The 18,957-nt window shown below is 45.5% G+C and overlaps 1 protein-coding gene across 1 annotated transcript in view; it reads right to left on the bottom strand.

Moving 5' to 3' along the window:
- DOCK11 (dedicator of cytokinesis 11) overlaps positions 1-18,382 on the bottom strand; it is a 118,732-nt gene extending 100,350 nt beyond the window's left edge. Inside the window, exons 1-6 of the mRNA XM_075259872.1 lie at positions 18,256-18,382; positions 5,470-5,586; positions 5,288-5,377; positions 4,120-4,202; positions 2,305-2,374; positions 54-149 (exon numbers count right to left, since the gene is read on the bottom strand). Of these exons, the coding sequence (XP_075115973.1) occupies positions 54-149; positions 2,305-2,374; positions 4,120-4,202; positions 5,288-5,377; positions 5,470-5,586; positions 18,256-18,357 (558 nt within the window). The 5' untranslated portion in view covers positions 18,358-18,382. The remainder of the gene's footprint in view (positions 1-53; positions 150-2,304; positions 2,375-4,119; positions 4,203-5,287; positions 5,378-5,469; positions 5,587-18,255) is intronic.
- Between the last annotated feature and the right edge of the window lie 575 nt (positions 18,383-18,957).

The raw sequence follows: 18,957 nt of genomic DNA on the forward strand, positions 1-18,957 counted from the left end.
ACAGGAGCTTCTGCATAGAAGAAGAGATAGAGTTTAGTCTTCTGACCGCCTACCTTCATAGTGACAGGAATGGTGGTGCCTATATTGGCCTTATACAACCAGCCTTGTTTAATGACGCCTCCTTTATGCGAGCAGATCGAGGAAGAATCCTGTAGAAACATAACAATCATATCTGGATACAATGTCCATATTTCTATTACAGTAAATATTTGAACATAGTTAATGTGATGTCTCTAGTGGTGGAATCTGCGGCTGAATCGGCAATAAAATTAAAGGGATACGGGTTTTCTTTGGTATGTAAATGAGTTCTCTCACAGCACTGGGGGCGGTCCCTAGCGCTCAAACAGCACTGGGGGCGTCCCCAATGCTACGAGAGAACTCTCCAGCGCCACCTCCATCTTCTTCTGGAACACCCTCTCCCTGCCTCTTCTTCCGTCCTGGGTTTCAATCTTCTAGGCCTCGGGCAGAGTCGACTGCACATGCCCGTGGCCACAAGAAAATGGCCGCTTACACCAGCTTACTGTGCAAGCAGCCACAAGAAAATGGCAACTTACACCGGCTTATTGTGTAAACGTCCATGTTCTTGTGGCCTGGGCACGCGCAGTCAGCTCTGCCCGAGGCCTAGAAGATTGAAACCCAGGACAGAAGAAGACACAGGAAAAGGGCATTCCAGAAGAAGATGGAGGCGTCGCTGGAGAGTTCTCTCACAGCATTGGGGACGCCCCCGTGCAGTTTGAGTACTAGGCACCGCCCCCACTGCTGCGAGAGAACTCATTTGCATACCAAAGAAAACCCGGATTTCTACCGAACGGCGGCGCGGAGAAGACATCTAAAAGGTAGAAGAAGGATAGCCTTTCTTAAGACTATTCCTACGTGGTAGTCAGAGAAAAAGGATATTCAATGATAGGATCCCTTTAAGCAAGACGCTTATTTTTTCAGTGTCCAGCTTCGATCTCAGTCTCCCATTAAATACAACGGGAGACATAACTGCATGGGAAACAGAATTTGCCGCTGAATTTGGAGCAGAATCCACCTCAAAATCAGCAGGAGTTTACACTGTGTGAAAATACTCTTATACTTCTCCCATCTGCTAAAACTATTCCTGGCATCGGCTCTCAAAAAACGCTGCAAAATTTGCACCAAAGAAAAGAAGGTTTTTCTCAACAGCCTTAACCTGAAGCCACACAAAGCTGTGTCTTATGTTTTTTGATGCGTGCTTGTAAGTCTTAGGGTGGGTTCACATCTGCGCCCGGTCTCTGCTTTGTGGGTTTCCGTCTTCTGCCTGAGAAACTGGACAGGTGACTGAATCCTGGCAGTCAGGGCTAGTTCACATCTGCGCCCGGGGTCTCCGCTTTCAGGATTCCCGTTTCCTGCCCGAAACTGGGCTGGAGACGGAAACCTGACGGCATTTTTCAACCCCATTCAAATGAATGGGTTTGAAAAGTGTCCGGCGATGAACGTTTTGAGCTCTCCACGGCGAAACAGGTTTTTTTTTATTTAACCGGACACAATGTCAGACATGCAGGACTTTGTGTCCGGTTTAAAAAAAATGGTTTCACCACGGAGGGCTCGGAACGCTCCCCAGCACTCATGGCCGGTCCCGGTCTGACAGGTTTCTGTCTTCTGCATGCAGAAACCTCATAACTGAGACCCAAACGCTGGTGTGAACCCAGCGTCAGTGTCCGCCCGTGAGCCTCTTGTGCCTCTCCATGGTGAAACCAATTTTTTTTTTTTTTTTTTTTAACTGGACACAAAGTCCGGCATGTCCAACTGTGTCTGGTTAAAAAAACGGTTTCGATGCAGAGAGGCATAAGACGCTCACGGGCGGTCACTTTGCAAACCTATTGAATGGATTTGCTGCCGGTTTCCGCCTCCTGTCCAGTTTCTCGGGGCAGAAGACGGAAACCTGCAAAGCGGAGCCCGGGCGCCGGTGTGAACCCGCCCTAAGGCCGGTCGCAGATGTGTTTATTTGCTAAAAATCTGCATCACTTTTGCTCTGGATTCCCTACAAATTTAACCCCTATACACTGGAGAGAAAATCTGCAGCATTTCCACAACATAATGACTATATTACAGATTACAAAATTCACAGCGTGCTGCTTTTTCTGCTTCATGTGAATGAGGTTATGAAAGCCCCTTCACCCCCAGACAATAAGTCTATGAGACAGAATAAGCACTGAACTGTTTAAAGCAAATAAATCACATTTCCGGGTAATACTTTCATCCATATGTTCCTATCTTTATGTAGGAAGGAATGAATATATTACAACATCCACAAAGCGCTGACTCCAGTCCATCCATTACCTCATCTTTGTCAAAGTCCTCATCAATCTCAAACACATGGCTGGGCGTCTTCTCCGGCTGAAAGGATTTACTAAAAATGAGAAATGAGGGAATTTCAATTTATTAATGTCTTAAATTGCAGGCGAAGTGCTAGAGCCTCCATGCGTGATGGCAGAAAACGCGTCTAGTAAGATTTTCCAATACAAAGTATGAAACTGGAGAATTTGGAAAACAGATTCTATTTCTGAAAGGTTCAGCTTTTACTCAGCATAGACACTGCTATACAGTATACGGTCTCACTATGGCAATGCTCTGCATGAAAATAGAAATACAAAGTAGCATTAACTATTTAGGATCTATTAACATTCACATCTGGGTCAGTCTTTCAGGTATGTTTGGTGGAAAGAATACCAGTCCCATAGTCAAACATGGTATAACCCTGATGAACCTTATTAGGGTAATGAAGAGGAATTAGAGATGAGTATCTGACTCCGATCCCTCTTCATTTTCTGCCTCTCCCCCTGATGGATCGATAAAGCAGAAGCATTGGTATTCCGCTTGTCATGCATGCAGTAGGTGAGGCTTCCTTGGCCCCGGGAGTGTTAACTGTGCGGTCTGATGGGCTCTGCCAAAAAGTTGATCACATGGAGCCTTGGCATTTTTTCAGGTGTTGCATTGTTGAAGCATGCGTCTCCTACATGAAGCCCTAACTTGCCTGGTTTGCTATGGACACAGTAAAATAAGGTCCTGCCTGGAATGCTGAGGATCCAGTAGGTGGCGCTGCCTTCTGCGATTGTTAATACAAGGCACCACCTGATTGGTTAGGGTTGCATATAGGAGAGGCATAGTTAGCCTCTACTTAGTTAGCCTCTATTTTTTCAGTTAAAGGGATCCTATCATTGGCCACCCTTTTTTTATCTGACTAACATATAGGAATAGCCTTAAAAAAAAAGGCTATTCTTCTCCTACCTATAGATGTCTTCTCTGCGCTGCTGTTTGGTAGAAATCCGGGTTTTCTTACACTCACGGCCAACAAAAAAAATGGCAGTGGGCATGTGCAGGTGGCTCTGCGTAGAAAGTTTGAACCCAGCGCCAGGAGAAGATGCAGAGAGAGGCCTTTCCAGAAGATGATGGAGGCGGCGCTGGAGATTTCTCTCACAGCATTGGGGACGCCCCCAGTGCTGTTTGAGCACCGAGGACCGCCTCCAGTGCTGCGAGAGAACTCATCTGCATACTGAAGAAAACCGGGATTTCTATGGAACGGCGGCGCGGAGAAGACATCTAAAGGTAGGAGAAGAATAGCCTTTCTTAAGGCTATTCTTACGTGTTATTGAGAAAAAAAATATCATTTTAATGATAGAATCCCTTTAAGTATCTATGATGGGAAAATCTTCTTGTTTTCAAAGCAGTTTTTCTAAACAATGTAATAAAAAAATAAAAACTGAGAAGCAGAGGTCCCCGTTTTAGGCTACATTCACACAATAGGATCCTTTTGCCTCAGATCATTTGACACATAGCATTAAACCAATGGTCGTGTGAATGAGCCCTCACGAACCGTCTTTCTACTACTTTTGAAAACATGCAACTACGCTGTGAGAGCAAGGTCCAAATATCCAATAACACAGGCTGAAAAGGTAGCCAAGGGTACAGACTACTGGGTTGGGTCTAGAATGGAATGGTAGCCAAGGGTACAGACTACCCTTGGTCAAAACCTATGGACATGTGTAAAAGGATTACACCATAAAGTACCTGCTTTAAAACCTTCAACTTGAACAACACTTTGAAGTCTCAGAATGATTGCATTTTGCTTTACAAACTAGTGTACATAGGACTTACCAAGGCAAGGCGCGAAAATCCCCTGAATATTCCTCATACTTGTAATTCACCACTTTCCAGTCCGAGCTGTAATATTTTATGCACTATAACAACAGATATAATATATATTATTACAATCCTGAGCTTCATAAACAGCTTTACAGGCTTCAGAGCAGAGATCTTCCAGAACTCTATACTGGCCCAGTGTTCTCTGAGTTCTTTAGGCTGAGGTCCCACGTTGCAGAAACGCAGCTTTTTCGTTGCAGATTTTGCTGCATTTTTTTTTTTTTAAGCCAAAGCCAAGATTGGCCACGAAAGAAATGCGGAAATCTATAGGAAGTTCTTATACTTCTACCCTTTGCTCAATCCACTCCTGGCTTCGGCTCAGAAAACCGCAACAAAATCTTCAGCCAAAAAGCTGCGTTTGTGCAACGTGGGGCCTCAGCCTGAAAGCGTTCTCTTGTAATGTCTGCCATCTTACAGTAATAGGACGAAGGAAAATGTAATCCTTCTAATGTATTTACCCCAGCTAAACGGATAAGGATACGTCTAAACTTGTTGAGCGTTTCCCAATTCTGAAGGTAGCTTGGAATTATAATGGAGGCTGCAACTCAGGGTCAAAGCAACAAAAGTAAAGCAATAAAATTGCAAAGTGGTTGCCCCATGAATGTTTAATTCCTGGGAGTCCATCTATGCTGAAGGACCAGATGCGGATTCGGTTTCCATTCGGGGGTCCCCAAGCAGACTCATCGAATGGAAACCCATGCACAGATGTGAACCGGGCCCAGGATAGGTCATACGAAGCCTCCTATGCATAATTTTAGAGTTACTCTGTTGATGTAGTTTTATCTTATTATCCCTTCTGTTCCTCCCCTGGAGGAAGGCGCTGGTTACCCTTTCTTCCCTCTATTGTACCCCCCTCTCCCGAATGCAGTTCCTCATGTGTGTTCCCCTTGTCTGTTTGTTTTCCTCCCATCTCTGTATCCATGTTGTTTTCGTGGCCCCGTATTTTTGGGCCTTCCATCCCATTCATTATCTTAGCCTGTTTTATAACACCGGCTGGGGTCGCACCCCTGTCCTCCTGTTCATAGGCGAGGCCTGCGCGCCGCTACGCCTTTGTTTTTGTCCTTTCTGTTCTATTCGAAAACCCTAATGAAATCAGATTGAACATAATTTTAGCGTTACGTACCTCCTTCACAAACAAACTCTTGGCTTTGTTTTGCGCATCCTCTGGCACTGTGGACTGTAGGGTTCTGTGCTGACGGCCCACGATGGAAATCTTGGAAACAAAAAATACCGTTAGAAAATACACTAAAGTAACGTGTATGGTCGTATAGCCGAGTAAAACAAGTGTAACAGCAGCACACTCACAAAAACATCCTCCATGGGGAACATCAGCATATCTCGATGTGGATCACTGAAGATCTGAGCTTTTCTTTGAGAAATAACAGTCTCATAGTCCAAAGGTTCCACCACTCTCGCCTTCTCCTAGAAGAAAAGAAGAACGTAGCCTAAGACACAATTCTCTCTGCTGTCAACAACTTGCCGCAACATCACATTGCACACTCTGTACACCCAAAAACCATGTGAGCTGGGGGAAGTAAGAAGATACTGTGTACCCTAAACATACAGAAATCATTTTGTTTGCAATTGACCATTAGCAGATTTACAGGGGATATCCAGGGCTTTAGAACTGCTTGTGATAGGCCATGAGTAGTAAATCGGTGGTGATTCAACCCTTGGCACCCACAAGCTGTTTGTAGGGATCACGGTGTCCGATTTACTGTTTTTCAGGCAGATCTTAAACTAATACCATGCACAACTAAAAATCTGCAGTTAGTCTCCTAAACAATGAAGAGGAACAGGGCTGCAGCACCTCCAACTCCAAAAGGTCCTCTTTAAAGGGGCTCTATCGGCAAAATGATGCTGATAGAGCTCCACATATGCGTGAATAGCCTATAACAAGGCCTTTCAGGCATTGTTAATGTTATATTAAACTAACCCCCTGTTTTAAAATAATACCCTGAAAAAGAATATGATAATCATACCGTTTCGTGCACGCTGGGCGGGCATGCACGGTCCGACGTCATCTTTAGCCGCGCCTACATCTTCTTTCTTCTTGCAGCGATGTCCTTGGGTCCAGTCTTCCTCTTCTTCCGGCGTCATTGCTTGTAATCCCGCGCCGGCGCAGTAGCAGGGGAACTGAGCATACTGAGCATGCTCAGTTCCCCTGCTACTGCGCCAGCGCGGGACTGAAGACGAGGAAGACGGGACCTGAGGATTAGCAGGGGAACATGCTAACATCTGAGCATGCTCAGTATGCTCAGTTCCCCTGCTACTGCGCCGGCGCCGGAACATGCTAACATCTGAGCATGCTCAGTATGCTCAGTTCCCCTGCTACTGCGCCAGCGCGGGATTACAAGCAATGACGCCGGAAGAAGAAGACGAGGAAGACGGGACCCAAGGACATCTCTGCAAGAAGAAAGAAGATGTAGGCGCGGCTAAAGATGACGCCGGACTGTGCATGCCCACCCAGCGTGCACGATACAATATGATTATCATATTCTTTTTCAGGGTATTATTTTAAAACGGGGGAGGGGTTTTTTTTAAAATAACATTAGCAATGCCTGAAAGGCCTTTTTAAAGGCTATTCACACATATGTGGGGCTCTATCAGCATAATTTTTCTGATAGAGCCCCTTTAAACCCACTCCCAAGTTACAATTCTTTCCACATGGTTTTTTGCCTAAGCAGAAATAGGAGTGTCGGCAGAACTGCAGTTCAGTAAATCATGTTCAATTCCAGAAATACATGTATTTCCTAAAGGAAATCTATCCAAAATTCCTATGTTGTACCATGGACTTTCTCCAGATTTTTTTGCACTTTTCTTGATCTGCGTGAATAGGAGGCAGCTGCTAATATCAGGACCCTGGCAGAGGATCTGAATGCTCAGACAGGACAGAATTGGTTTAATAGTTCTTGTATACATAATATATATATATATATATATATATATATATATATATATCACAGTGTTACCTGCACAATCCTAGACATAGTCCTATAACTGGGACTCACTGGAACAGCTTATAAATTTCGGCTCCATAAGAAGACTGTACTTGACAAGAACTATACGCAGTAGCCAAGTGTTGGTGTCTTGCAGTATACAATGTATACAATGAGTAGTTATGGGTAGCCGTATACTCTACCAGGCCTCATTATAGCAAGTGACAGGTGCTAATCTCCACGGGACCGTAGACAACTGGTGCTGTCACCTGCTGCCAAGTACCCTAAGGATTTATCGTCCATTTCCTCCAATACAAGACGCTTGCCACCATGGAAGGACTTCTAACTTCTAAAAGTAGTAAAACTTTGCAATTTCCTGATGATTCATTTCATTATAATATAGGCAGTGAGATTTGTTCCTCTTTTATAGCCACAACAAGGCTCCGAACAGAGGACCATAAAAGCATAAAACATCAGAAACCAATGTAAGGCTCAGGCCCACGTAGCAAACTGCAGCAAGAAACGCGGCGTTCTCTGCAAACTCTTTCAATTATATCTATATGGAACCGCCAGCGTTTTCATCGGTAAAATGACAATCCGAGGTTTCCAAAACCACAATGGTTTTGGAAATCCCAGCGTGTTCGCAGCACAGGATTCCCGTTCACCTTGAAGTGACTGTAAAACGCAACATTTTTTTCCGCTGCGATTCCAGCTTGTGGGCAGAATATCGGCTCAACCCAGTAGATAGGTTAAGGCAGTGACGGCGAACCTTTTAGAGGCTGAGTGCCCAAACTTCAACCCAATACCCACTAATTTATCACAAAGTGCCAACACGGTAATTTAACCCAAGTAATGTGCCGATCTAGAATTGCACACAATTACAGACCTGCAAAATATGGTCATACGAATGGGGCTGTGACCCTCACATAGTCCAATCTGCTGCACAGTGGCCCCCACACAGTATAATCTGCTGCACAGTGGCCCCCACACAGTATAATCTGCTGCACAGTGGCCCCCACACAGTATAATCCGCTGCACAGTGGCCCCCACACAGTATAATCTGCTGCACAGTGGCCCCCACACAGTATAATCTGCTGCACAGTAGTCCCCACACAGTCCAATCTGCTCCACAGTGACCCACACAGTCCAATCTGCTCCACAGTGACCCACACACAGTCCAATCTGCTCCAGTGACCCCCACACAGTCCAATCTGCTCCACAGTGACCCCCACACAGTCCAATCTGCTCCACAGTGACCCCCACACAGTCCAATCTGCTCCACAGTGACCCCCACACAGTCCAATCTGCTCCACAGTGACCCCCACACAGTCCAATCTGCTCCACAGTGACCCACACACAGTCCAATCTGCTCCACAGTGACCCCCACACAGTCCAATCTGCTCCACAGTGACCCCCCACACAGTCCAATCTGCTCCAGTGACCCCCACACAGTCCAATCTGCTCCACAGTGACCCCACACAGTCCAATCTGCTCCACAGAGACCCCCACACAGTCCAATCTGCTCCACAGAGACCCCCACACAGTCCAATCTGCTCCACAGAGACCCCCACACAGTCCAATCTGCTCCACAGTGACCCCCACACAGTCCAATCTGCTCCACAGTGACCCCCACACAGTCCAATCTGCTCCACAGTGACCCCCACACAGTCCAATCTGCTCCACAGTGACCCCCACACAGTCCAATCTGCTCCACAGTGGCCCCCACACAGTATAATCCGCTGCACAGTGGCCCCCACACAGTATAATCTGCTGCACAGTGGCCCCCACACAGTATAATCTGCTGCACAGTAGTCCCCACACAGTCCAATCTGCTCCAGTGACCCCCACACAGTCCAATCTGCTCCACAGTGACCCACACACAGTCCAATCTGCTCCAGTGACCCCCACACAGTCCAATCTGCTCCACAGTGACCCCCACACAGTCCAATCTGCTCCACAGTGACCCCCACACAGTCCAATCTGCTCCACAGTGACCCCCACACAGTCCAATCTGCTCCACAGTGACCCCCACACAGTCCAATCTGCTCCACAGTGACCCACACACAGTCCAATCTGCTCCACAGTGACCCCCACACAGTCCAATCTGCTCCACAGTGACCCCCCACACAGTCCAATCTGCTCCAGTGACCCCCACACAGTCCAATCTGCTCCACAGTGACCCCACACAGTCCAATCTGCTCCACAGAGACCCCCACACAGTCCAATCTGCTCCACAGAGACCCCCACACAGTCCAATCTGCTCCACAGAGACCCCCACACAGTCCAATCTGCTCCACAGTGACCCCCACACAGTCCAATCTGCTCCACAGTGACCCCCACACAGTCCAATCTGCTCCACAGTGACCCCCACACAGTCCAATCTGCTCCACAGTGACCCCCCACACAGTCCAATCTGCTCCAGTGACCCCCACACAGTCCAATCTGCTCCAAAGTGACCCCCACACAGTCCAATCTGCTCCACATTGACCCCCACACAGTCCAATCTGCTCCACAGTGACCCCCCACACAGTCCAATCTGCTCCAGTGACCCCCACACAGTCCAATCTGCTCCACAGTGACCCCCACACAGTCCAATCTGCTCCACAGTGACCCCCACACAGTCCAATCTGCTCCACAGAGACCCCCACACAGTCCAATCTGCTCCACAGTGACCCCCACACAGTTCAATCTGCTCCACAGTGACCCCCACACAGTCCAATCTGCTCCACAGTGGCCTCCACACAGTATAATTTGCTGCACAGTGACCCCCACACAGTACAATTTGTTGCACGGATGGGTGCCCAAAGAGAGGGCTCTGAGTGCCATCTCTGGCACCCGTGCCATAGGTTTGCCATCACGGGATTAGGGTCACCTTAAACAGGGTTACTCCCTTGTAAATCAGTGACACCATGGCCGAGATATTGTCTTTTCTGACACAATATACGAGAGCTCTTTGAAACAAGACAATGCCATTGCTCTGAAGAGGTAAGCGGTAACGCCCTTGTTGCACTTAAGAGCTCAACTGCATATTGACCAAAAAGAGCGATATTTTAGCATTGGAGGAGGCAAATCACAAGGGGAAAACACTGTTTGATCCAAGGAACCAATCTATCTGCAGGGCTGGGATGATATGTTGGGTTGCGATGACAGACTCCCTTCAATGAAGCCGATCCCAATAATCTCAGAGAGATGGCAGCACTTGGCCACAATACAATGTCCAGGTAAATGTAATAGAGTTCAAACGTTCACTTATTCCGCTTTTACACTGGAATCTATTGGCAAACAAAACATCATGTAGAGGTTATGGTATGACTGGATTTCCTTAGTGACCTAATACAAACGTGACCCTGGACGAGCAGGGCCGGCTTACACTTCCTGGAAAATGCAGAAGTGCAGTATTACTATGTGCAAGTGTCTCTCCAACTAGGGACAGATCCAAAAGGGGATTCAGATAATAGAGGATGCAAAATGCAATGCTTAGGATGGAGGGGGGAGGGGGGACAAAAATGAGAAAGCCATAAAAACCCTAAACTTATACAAATAGTGATCTCTGGAACAAGAGAGACCGCCAGTCCTGTTATTCATCTTTAGAAATTAGAGCACAGTAAAAGAAAAAAGATTTAGGCCCCATGCACATGATCCATGGTGCGGGACAATGGGGATCCAATTTTCAGCCAAAATGACATATTACCTGTATTCTAGGGGTCGGTACGATTACAGCAATACCAAAGTTAGGGCGGGTTCACCCCTGCACCCGTGCCCGCTTTAGGCAATCCTGCTGGTCTCCGTCTTCTGCACCGAGAAACTGGACAGGGGACGGAAACCCGGCGGTCAGTTTTCAAAACCATTCACTTGAATGGGTTTGCAAAGTGACTGCCCGTGAGCGTTTTGTGCCTGTCCGCGGTGAAACAGTTTTTTTTTTTTACCTGGACACAAAGTCGGACATGCAGGACTTTGTGTCCAGTTAAAAAAAAATGCACCTGAATGCAACATATAGTTCCTGATACAGCTCCGAGGTGGTCAGTCCTGAATGTATAGGAATATCTACACAATCCAGCAACATTATTATTGAACAGACACAAATAGAAGCAGCGGCCGCAGTGAACAATGCTTTGTGTTTCATGAGATATAATTGTATTTTCTGCTGGTTTCAGAGAGGAGTCCCGGGGCAATGTGGGATCACATGTGGAGATGTTCAGCAACACACCCTATGTGACCCTTTTGCTACGTCACTATTGGCTGCTTATAATTCACTGTAGCCCTGTATATAAATACATATATTTATCACGCTCTCATCTAGATCTCATAGAAGAAGGTTTTCAAAATCAGACAAGCATGTTAAGCAGCCGCAGTGACCCTATAATGAAAATGCTGGGTTGTAGGAAATGTCAAAATTCAGATATGGACTTTCTGGAACTACGTGACACAAACAAAAGCAAATGCATTCTACTGCTAAAGTCATAAGGGGCTGAGCTAGGGCTGGGCTGTTACGACCTACATCAAAATCACAATTAATTGGCGTTTTACCCTAATTAGCAGCTTTGGTTCAGCCATGTTTGGTCTGAATGAAACCACCAGGCGAATCTCACGAGACAATTACACATGTAATAAGGCTGAGGCCCCACGTTGCAGAAATGCAACTTTATTTGTTGCAGATACTGCAGCTGTTTTTTGAGCCAAAGCCAGGAGTGTATTAGTATAAGAGGCTTCCTAAATATTTCCCATTCCTTTTATAGCAATTCTTGGCTTTGGCTCAAAAAAAAAAAAAAACAACAAAAAAAACAGCATAATCTGCAACAAAAAAGCTGCATTTCTGCAACGTGGGACCTGACACTTAGGCTAAGCCCCTTGTTGTGGAAACGCAGCTTTTTTTGTTGGAGATTTTGCTGCGGTTTTTTCAGCCAAAGCCAAGAATGGCTGCAAAAGGAAGGGGAAATATATAGGAAGTTCTTACACTTCTCCCTTCTGCTCAATCCACTCTTGGCTTTGGATCAAAAACCGCAACAAAGCTGCCTTACTGTATGAGTATTTGTCTCGCGAAACATGGCCAAACCAAAACTGCCATTATATTCTGGGATCATAGAGTAGAAGCCTTGGGGAGGTGATCAAACAAAAAAAAAAGAAAACAATGTTACTCACCTCTCTTGGGCTTTGGCACGACTCCTTGTCCTCTTCAGAGCCTATGACTGATATCAGGGGCCAGATCACAGACCTCAGCGGACACATGGGTCACGTGACCAGCTGTGGTCCAGTTATAGGCTTCAGCGATCCCTGACATCAGTCAGAGGCACCAAAGACAGCAAGGAGGCGCACCGGAGCCCAGGAGAGATGAGAAACAGTGTTTTTTAAAAAATATTTTCTCACTTCCCTTGGGCCTCCACTTATTATACTCTGGTCTGAAGATACCCCAGAGTATAATAGCAGTGCTGTAAACTTCCCTGGCGGTCTAGTGGTTAGGATTTGGCGCTCTCAAGGGTCGGGACCGGCTGCCGGAGTCGGAAGATACTCCAACTCCAGCTGATTAACCCCATGGATGCCGTGATCAGTTGCGATCACGGGAACCATGGGTTCCAGGGACAAGATCGCCCCTCCAAGATCACAGGTATCCAGGGATTAACATTGCAGCCCCGAGGCCGGGCATTGATGGTCTCCTGACTGCTTATACATAGTTCCGGCAATACGTACATATCAAATATTGGTACCCATAAAAAGTACAACTCCTGACACAAAGAATAATCCTTCACATAGTTATGTAGACAGAAAAATAAAACTGTTATGAATTCTGGAAGACGTGGAGGGAAAACATGAGAAAAGTAGATCATTAACATACAAAATACCTGGAGTCAATAAGAGGTTAATGTGTAAAAACTGGGTGGCTGGCCTCTAAATCCTCCCCAAATCATCACAAAGAAGGGAATAGAATTACACATTGCCAACCATTCATTGCAGTGTCCCGCTCAGTGATACAGTATAGGGGCCTGCCCATATGGCCTTTGGTATTGCCCTATAGTAACCATAGCAGAGAACTACATGAAGTTCTAGTAGACTGAGCACTATCATGAAGTTTAAAGAATGCATTTGATGTCCGCAGAGATGAGCGGTAGTTTCGGCACCCATATCCCACCCACTGTCAGAAGGGCGGGCCTTACAGCCTAATGTTATCACCTGGATTGTAAGGAATGACCCTACGACAGTACAAGGCTATGGACGAATAGTGTTAGGGAGGACGTAAGGACTCCATGCAGGACTTTTCTCTCTGCCAATATTTGGTGGTTTCTACAACAGAGACTCTGATGCAGATGTGAACCTAGCCTTAAAGGGGTTGTCCAGGCTAAACTTTTAACGTTTAAATACGTTGGGGGCAGTAAAACAAAAAACAGCATACACACCTGTAAATTGCTCCATTGTCGTTCCTCGCCTGCCTTTTCGTTTGCTATCTCGGGTTTCTTCCGCTGTTGTGCTAAAGCTGCTGATTGGCCTGAGTGATTGCGTGACCACTGAGGTCAATCAGCAGAAGAGGACCTGTGATGTCACAGGTGGCGACATTCAGGCCCTTCGCTGATTGGATCAGAGGCGTCAGAACAACGCTGAAATACGCCGAGGGAGCAGATGACACCTGAAGCGCAGGAGGACACCAGAGTAACAGGGACAGGAGAGCATGCATTTTTTTTACCTTTTTTTCCCACTGCCTACAGCTTATTTAAACTTTAAAAGGGTTGTCCATTTTTACCTGGACAACCCCTTTAAACCGCGCCAGTTTTGATAAATCCTGTGGACTATTACATTGTGTAGTCTAACCTTACGCCATTTAGTTTCCATCAAAAACAACCCCAAACTGTTCATTACATTTTTTACATTGCATATTAAATCTCACCCTCTTTTTTTTGACAAAAATCTTTCCCAATAAGCTCCTCCTACTTGCCACGCTAAAACACTTTAAAATAAGGTGTAAAGCATGTGCACCAAATGGCATCAGACGTCTGGCACCTTTTGCTGCTCCGCTGTGTAACCCTGTAGTGACTTCACTATTTTACAGCGTTTTTGTTCTGCCAAACTAACAATTAACAATCCATCGGTAAGACGCGTCACAAAGCAGCTCAGAGAAGAAAACATATAACATGTAAAAGCTGTGAAAGTACCAGAAAAAGGAAATAACTAGCGATGAATCAGAAGAGGTTATAGAATATTGCAAAACTTGTTTTCATGATGTGATCACATTGCCGGGTCATATGATCAGCGCAACGGCCAGACAATCATGTAACACATTGACTGCAACCGGCGTCTACAGAAATGTAAAAAGATTCCTATTCAGACTGGAGTAACTTCATGGCTAGAGAGACATACAGTTTTTAGCAGGCCCCCGAGCCTTGACGAGGAGAATACTATCAGTCCGGCAGAACTGGCGCTGCAATACTCCAAGGACATAGGAGGGCGTCAGAACATCAAGAATGATGTCGCAACATTGTGTATATACTGTGACACCAAGATGAAGGGAGTCTGTCAGCAGGAAAATCAGTACCAATCTAATGGAAGCACCTTGTAGGGCGGATTCTACACTTTCCAAAGATGTCTTTCTTATTCTGCATTGCAGCTCCATCTTTGTGAAAATCAGCAGTAAGGCTGAGGCCCCACTGAGGAAATGGTTGCAGATTTTGCTGCGGTTTTTTTGAGCCAAAACCAAGAATGGAAAAGAATTGGATAGGAAATATATAGGAAGTTCTTCTACTTCTGCCTCCTGCTCAATTCACTCCTGGCTTTGGTTCAAAAACCGCAGCAAAACCTGCAACAAAAAAAGCTGCGTTTTCGCAACGTAGGGACTCAGCCTAAATGTCTCCATTTAGCTGGAAATCACTGGAGCTTCTCACAATTTTCAATCTCACAGATTTGTACAGGATCCAACAACAACAACAAAAAAAAGATCTTCTGTGTGAGCAAAGTAAAGTCGAGAGAGATACACGAGATAGTTGGCAATAATCTTTTTAAAAATTAATCCGGTGTGTTATAAATTTTTGGCCACGGGTTGGTTGAACATATAAGTATACTGTAAGATCGGCCAAATTTTTCAATTTTTTTTTTTGGCTTGTAGGGAGTTTGGTTGGATAGGTTGATGGATTGTTGATATGAATGATCCCTCTATTGATCGATCCTCAGCCAGCTTAAAGGGGCTCTATCAGCAAAATGATGCTGTATGAGCCCCACATATGCGTGAACAGCCTTTAAAAGGGTCCGCGGCATGGCGTGGGATGAACAGATAACAGCGGTGGACAATGGAGCACCAAGGACAGGTGGTGAGAAGGTGCGAGTTTTTAACGTTACACCTGCCTTAGGCCCCTCCATAGTTTGTCCAGTTCCTGAACAAACCCTTTAGGCTGAAGCCCCACGTTGCAGAAAAGCAGTTTGTATTATTGCAGATTTTGCCAAGAGAGAATGGCTACAAAACGAATGGGAAGTATATAGAAAGATCTTATGCTTCTCCCTTCTGCTCCATCCAAAAAAAAAGTTGCATTTCCGAAACATGAGGCCTCAGTCTTAAGGTTTTTCATGGCTCTGTATAACATGGAGCTTGTAAAGGGTCAGCAGTGTTAATGACCCCTTAACATGGGGATCACCAGCTAGGGTCAAAAAGAGACAGGGCGTTATAACTTCACAGCCAGCAACAAAGTAACAGCACAGAATAAATATTTGTTCCATTTCCAATGTACAATTACCGTTCATTGCTAATACTATGTCATAATACAACATATTACATGTCTTCTACTATACTTGGTCCTAAAAACAGTCCAAGTGACAGCCGCAATTCCCAGAACAAATTTGGCTGAGAAAGGAACTCACAGGATAGTAATATATGATGCTGTGAGTACCCGATCTATCGCGGCCCTACTGCTCCGTACTTACAGCAACATCTGAATGTAGGACAAGTAGTAACCCATGTCAGTTCGGGAACTCAAATGGTCAAAAAGATAATAGGATGTCACTTCAGACAGAAATGTGGCCGTTACATGCACCGCACTTCTGGGACTGAACATGGCCGTCTGATCATCATACTAACCGCATGGGCTTAACATGACCCTTAGGGAGGAGTGATGGGATGAAAAAGCAGGTCACGGGCTATAATATATATATATATATATATATATATATATATACACACACACACAGCCAAACCATCCCACAAGGAGATGCCCCTGCTGCCGTCCCATACATCAGCTATTGACCTTTACCCTTTAACCTACAATTAGCTGAGGTAGGGAGGTTACATGGGACCAAAATACCTCTCTCCCAATTTTGGAACTAAGACTCAGCTCTGGGGTCAGGCTTGGTTCCCTGCAACCCAACATCTCCTACTCCTAACCTCAGTGGTGTCATCTGCTTCTATAGTAATGGTGCCACATCTAATAAATGTCTTCTGCACCTTGTTTTTTGCCTTGACCTCAGGTGCAGCCATGTCTCACAGTGTAGGAGGGATCCTTGACATTACAGCCTTTTACTGTCATATTTCTCTATAGAGAAATTCCCTGAACATTTTTTGTAAAAAGTACTTTTGGTCAGGGGCTTCTTATATGTATACGTTACTGGTATATACACCAATAAATGGTCAGGGGCTTCTTATATGTATACGACACTGGTATATACTCTGATAAATGGTCAGGGGCTTCTTATATAGATATGACACTGGTATATACTCTGATAAATGGTCAGGGGCTTCTTATATGGATATGACACTGGTATATACTCTGATAAATGGTCAGGGGCTTCTTATATGTATACGACACTGGTATATACACAATGGTCAGGGGCTTCTTATATGTATACGACACTGGTATATACACAATGGTCAGGGGCTTCTTATATAGATATGACACTGGTATATACACCAATGAAAGGTCAGGGGCTTCTTATATAGATATGACACTGGTATATACACCAATGAAAGGTCAGGGGCTTCTTATATAGATATGACACTGGTATATACACCAATACATGGTCAGGGGCTTCTTATATGGATATGACAGTGGTATATACACCAATAAATGGTCAGGGGCTTCTTATATGGATATGACACTAGCATATATACTCTGATAAATGGTCAGGGGCTTCTTATATGGATATGACAGTGGTATATACACCAATAAATGGTCAGGGGCTTCTTATATAGATATGACACTGGTATATACACCAATAAATGGTCAGGGGCTTCTTATATAGATATGACACTGGTATATACACCAATGAAAGGTCAGGGGCTTCTTATATAGATATGACACTGGTATATACACCAATGAAAGGTCAGGGGCTTCTTATATAGATATGACACTGATATATACACCAATACATGGTCAGGGGCTTCTTATATAGATATGACACTGATATATACACCAATACATGGTCAGGGGCTTCTTATATAGATAGGACACTGGTATATACACTAATGAATGGTCAGGGGCTTCTTATATAGATATGACACTGGTATATACACCAATGAAAGGTCAGGGGCTTCTTATATAGATATGACACTGATATATACACCAATACATGGTCAGGGGCTTCTTATATAGATAGGACACTGGTATATACACTAATGAATGGTCAGGGGCTTCTTATAAATAAATTGTGGCATTTCCAAGCACAGCCTCACTAGAGTTCAGTAACTTGGACTTACAGCTGTGCGTTGTTGCAGGGCAATAGAAAGCAAAGGTTGGGGGCGACATTATCATTGCCAAAAAGTTGTCTAAGTGCAAGGAAGCCCAAGCCACAATGACTGGTGCAGGACCTGAGCTACACAAGCATCTCCTTAGCTCAGCATCTCCTCAGCCAGGGTGTGGCTTCCACAAACAACAAAGATGTGTCCCTGCACTGGAGGAGAGGACAGCCAGGTCCTCCTGAGGGCCCCCCTATTATTTACGCCCCCCTGCCCTGCACATTATCAAGACGTGAGAAGTTGTGTCAAGCGGATACATTGTAACCACAGCTCGCTGCAAACTTCCTGTACAATCATGTCCTCCTGTCAAGCCCAACACATGAGGGCAGGGTGGGGGCAGGAGCCCAGTGCAGCCTCTATGGTGGGCACAGGACTGGTGCACGGCCTCTCCTACCCAGTCCTGGTCACAGAGATGGGGCAAGGGGTCAACTGAGGGGTAAGATGGACACTCACCAGTATAACCGAGCTCCTGACCGCCTCTGACACACTCTGCCTCAGCTCTGCTGCTGTCCCGGGCTTGCTGAGCCTTTTGGTGAATTTCCTGACTTCGGTCATGTTGCAGGTTCAGTGCAGAGACAAGTGCAGGGTCTGGTGTGCCCAGTGAGGGGCTGCTGCTGCTGTCTGACAGTCCGGGCTCTCCCTCACACTCCTCACTGCTGCTCCTCCTCCTCTACAATAGCTCAGTCACAGCAGCAGCATCGTGAGAAGAGTCTGCTGAGGGCTGAACCACATGCAGGGCTATGGAGGATGCTGGGAGGAACTCTGCTCAGGCACCTTACAGGAAAACTTGAGGAATCTTTATTTAACCCCTTCCTGCCGATGGCATTTTTTCATTTTCGTTTTTGACTCCCCTCCTTCAAAACCCCATAACTTTTCTATTTCTCCGCTCCCGGAGCCATATGAGGTCTTAATCTTTGCGGGACAAATTTTTGTTCATGATGCCGCCATTAATTATTCTGTATAATGTCCTGGGAAGCTGGAAAAAAATTCAGAATGGGGTGGATTTGAAGAAAAAATGCATTTCTGCGACTTTCTTACGGGCTTCGGTTTTACGGCTTTCACTGTGCAGCCAAAATGACCTGTCCCCTGTATTCTATGTTTCGGTACGATTCCGGAGATATCATATTTATATGGTTTTATTTACATTTTAACAAC

Source organism: Leptodactylus fuscus, chromosome 11 (assembly GCF_031893055.1).
Source record: "Leptodactylus fuscus isolate aLepFus1 chromosome 11, aLepFus1.hap2, whole genome shotgun sequence".
In the NCBI taxonomy this organism is placed as follows: Eukaryota; Metazoa; Chordata; class Amphibia; order Anura; family Leptodactylidae; genus Leptodactylus; species Leptodactylus fuscus.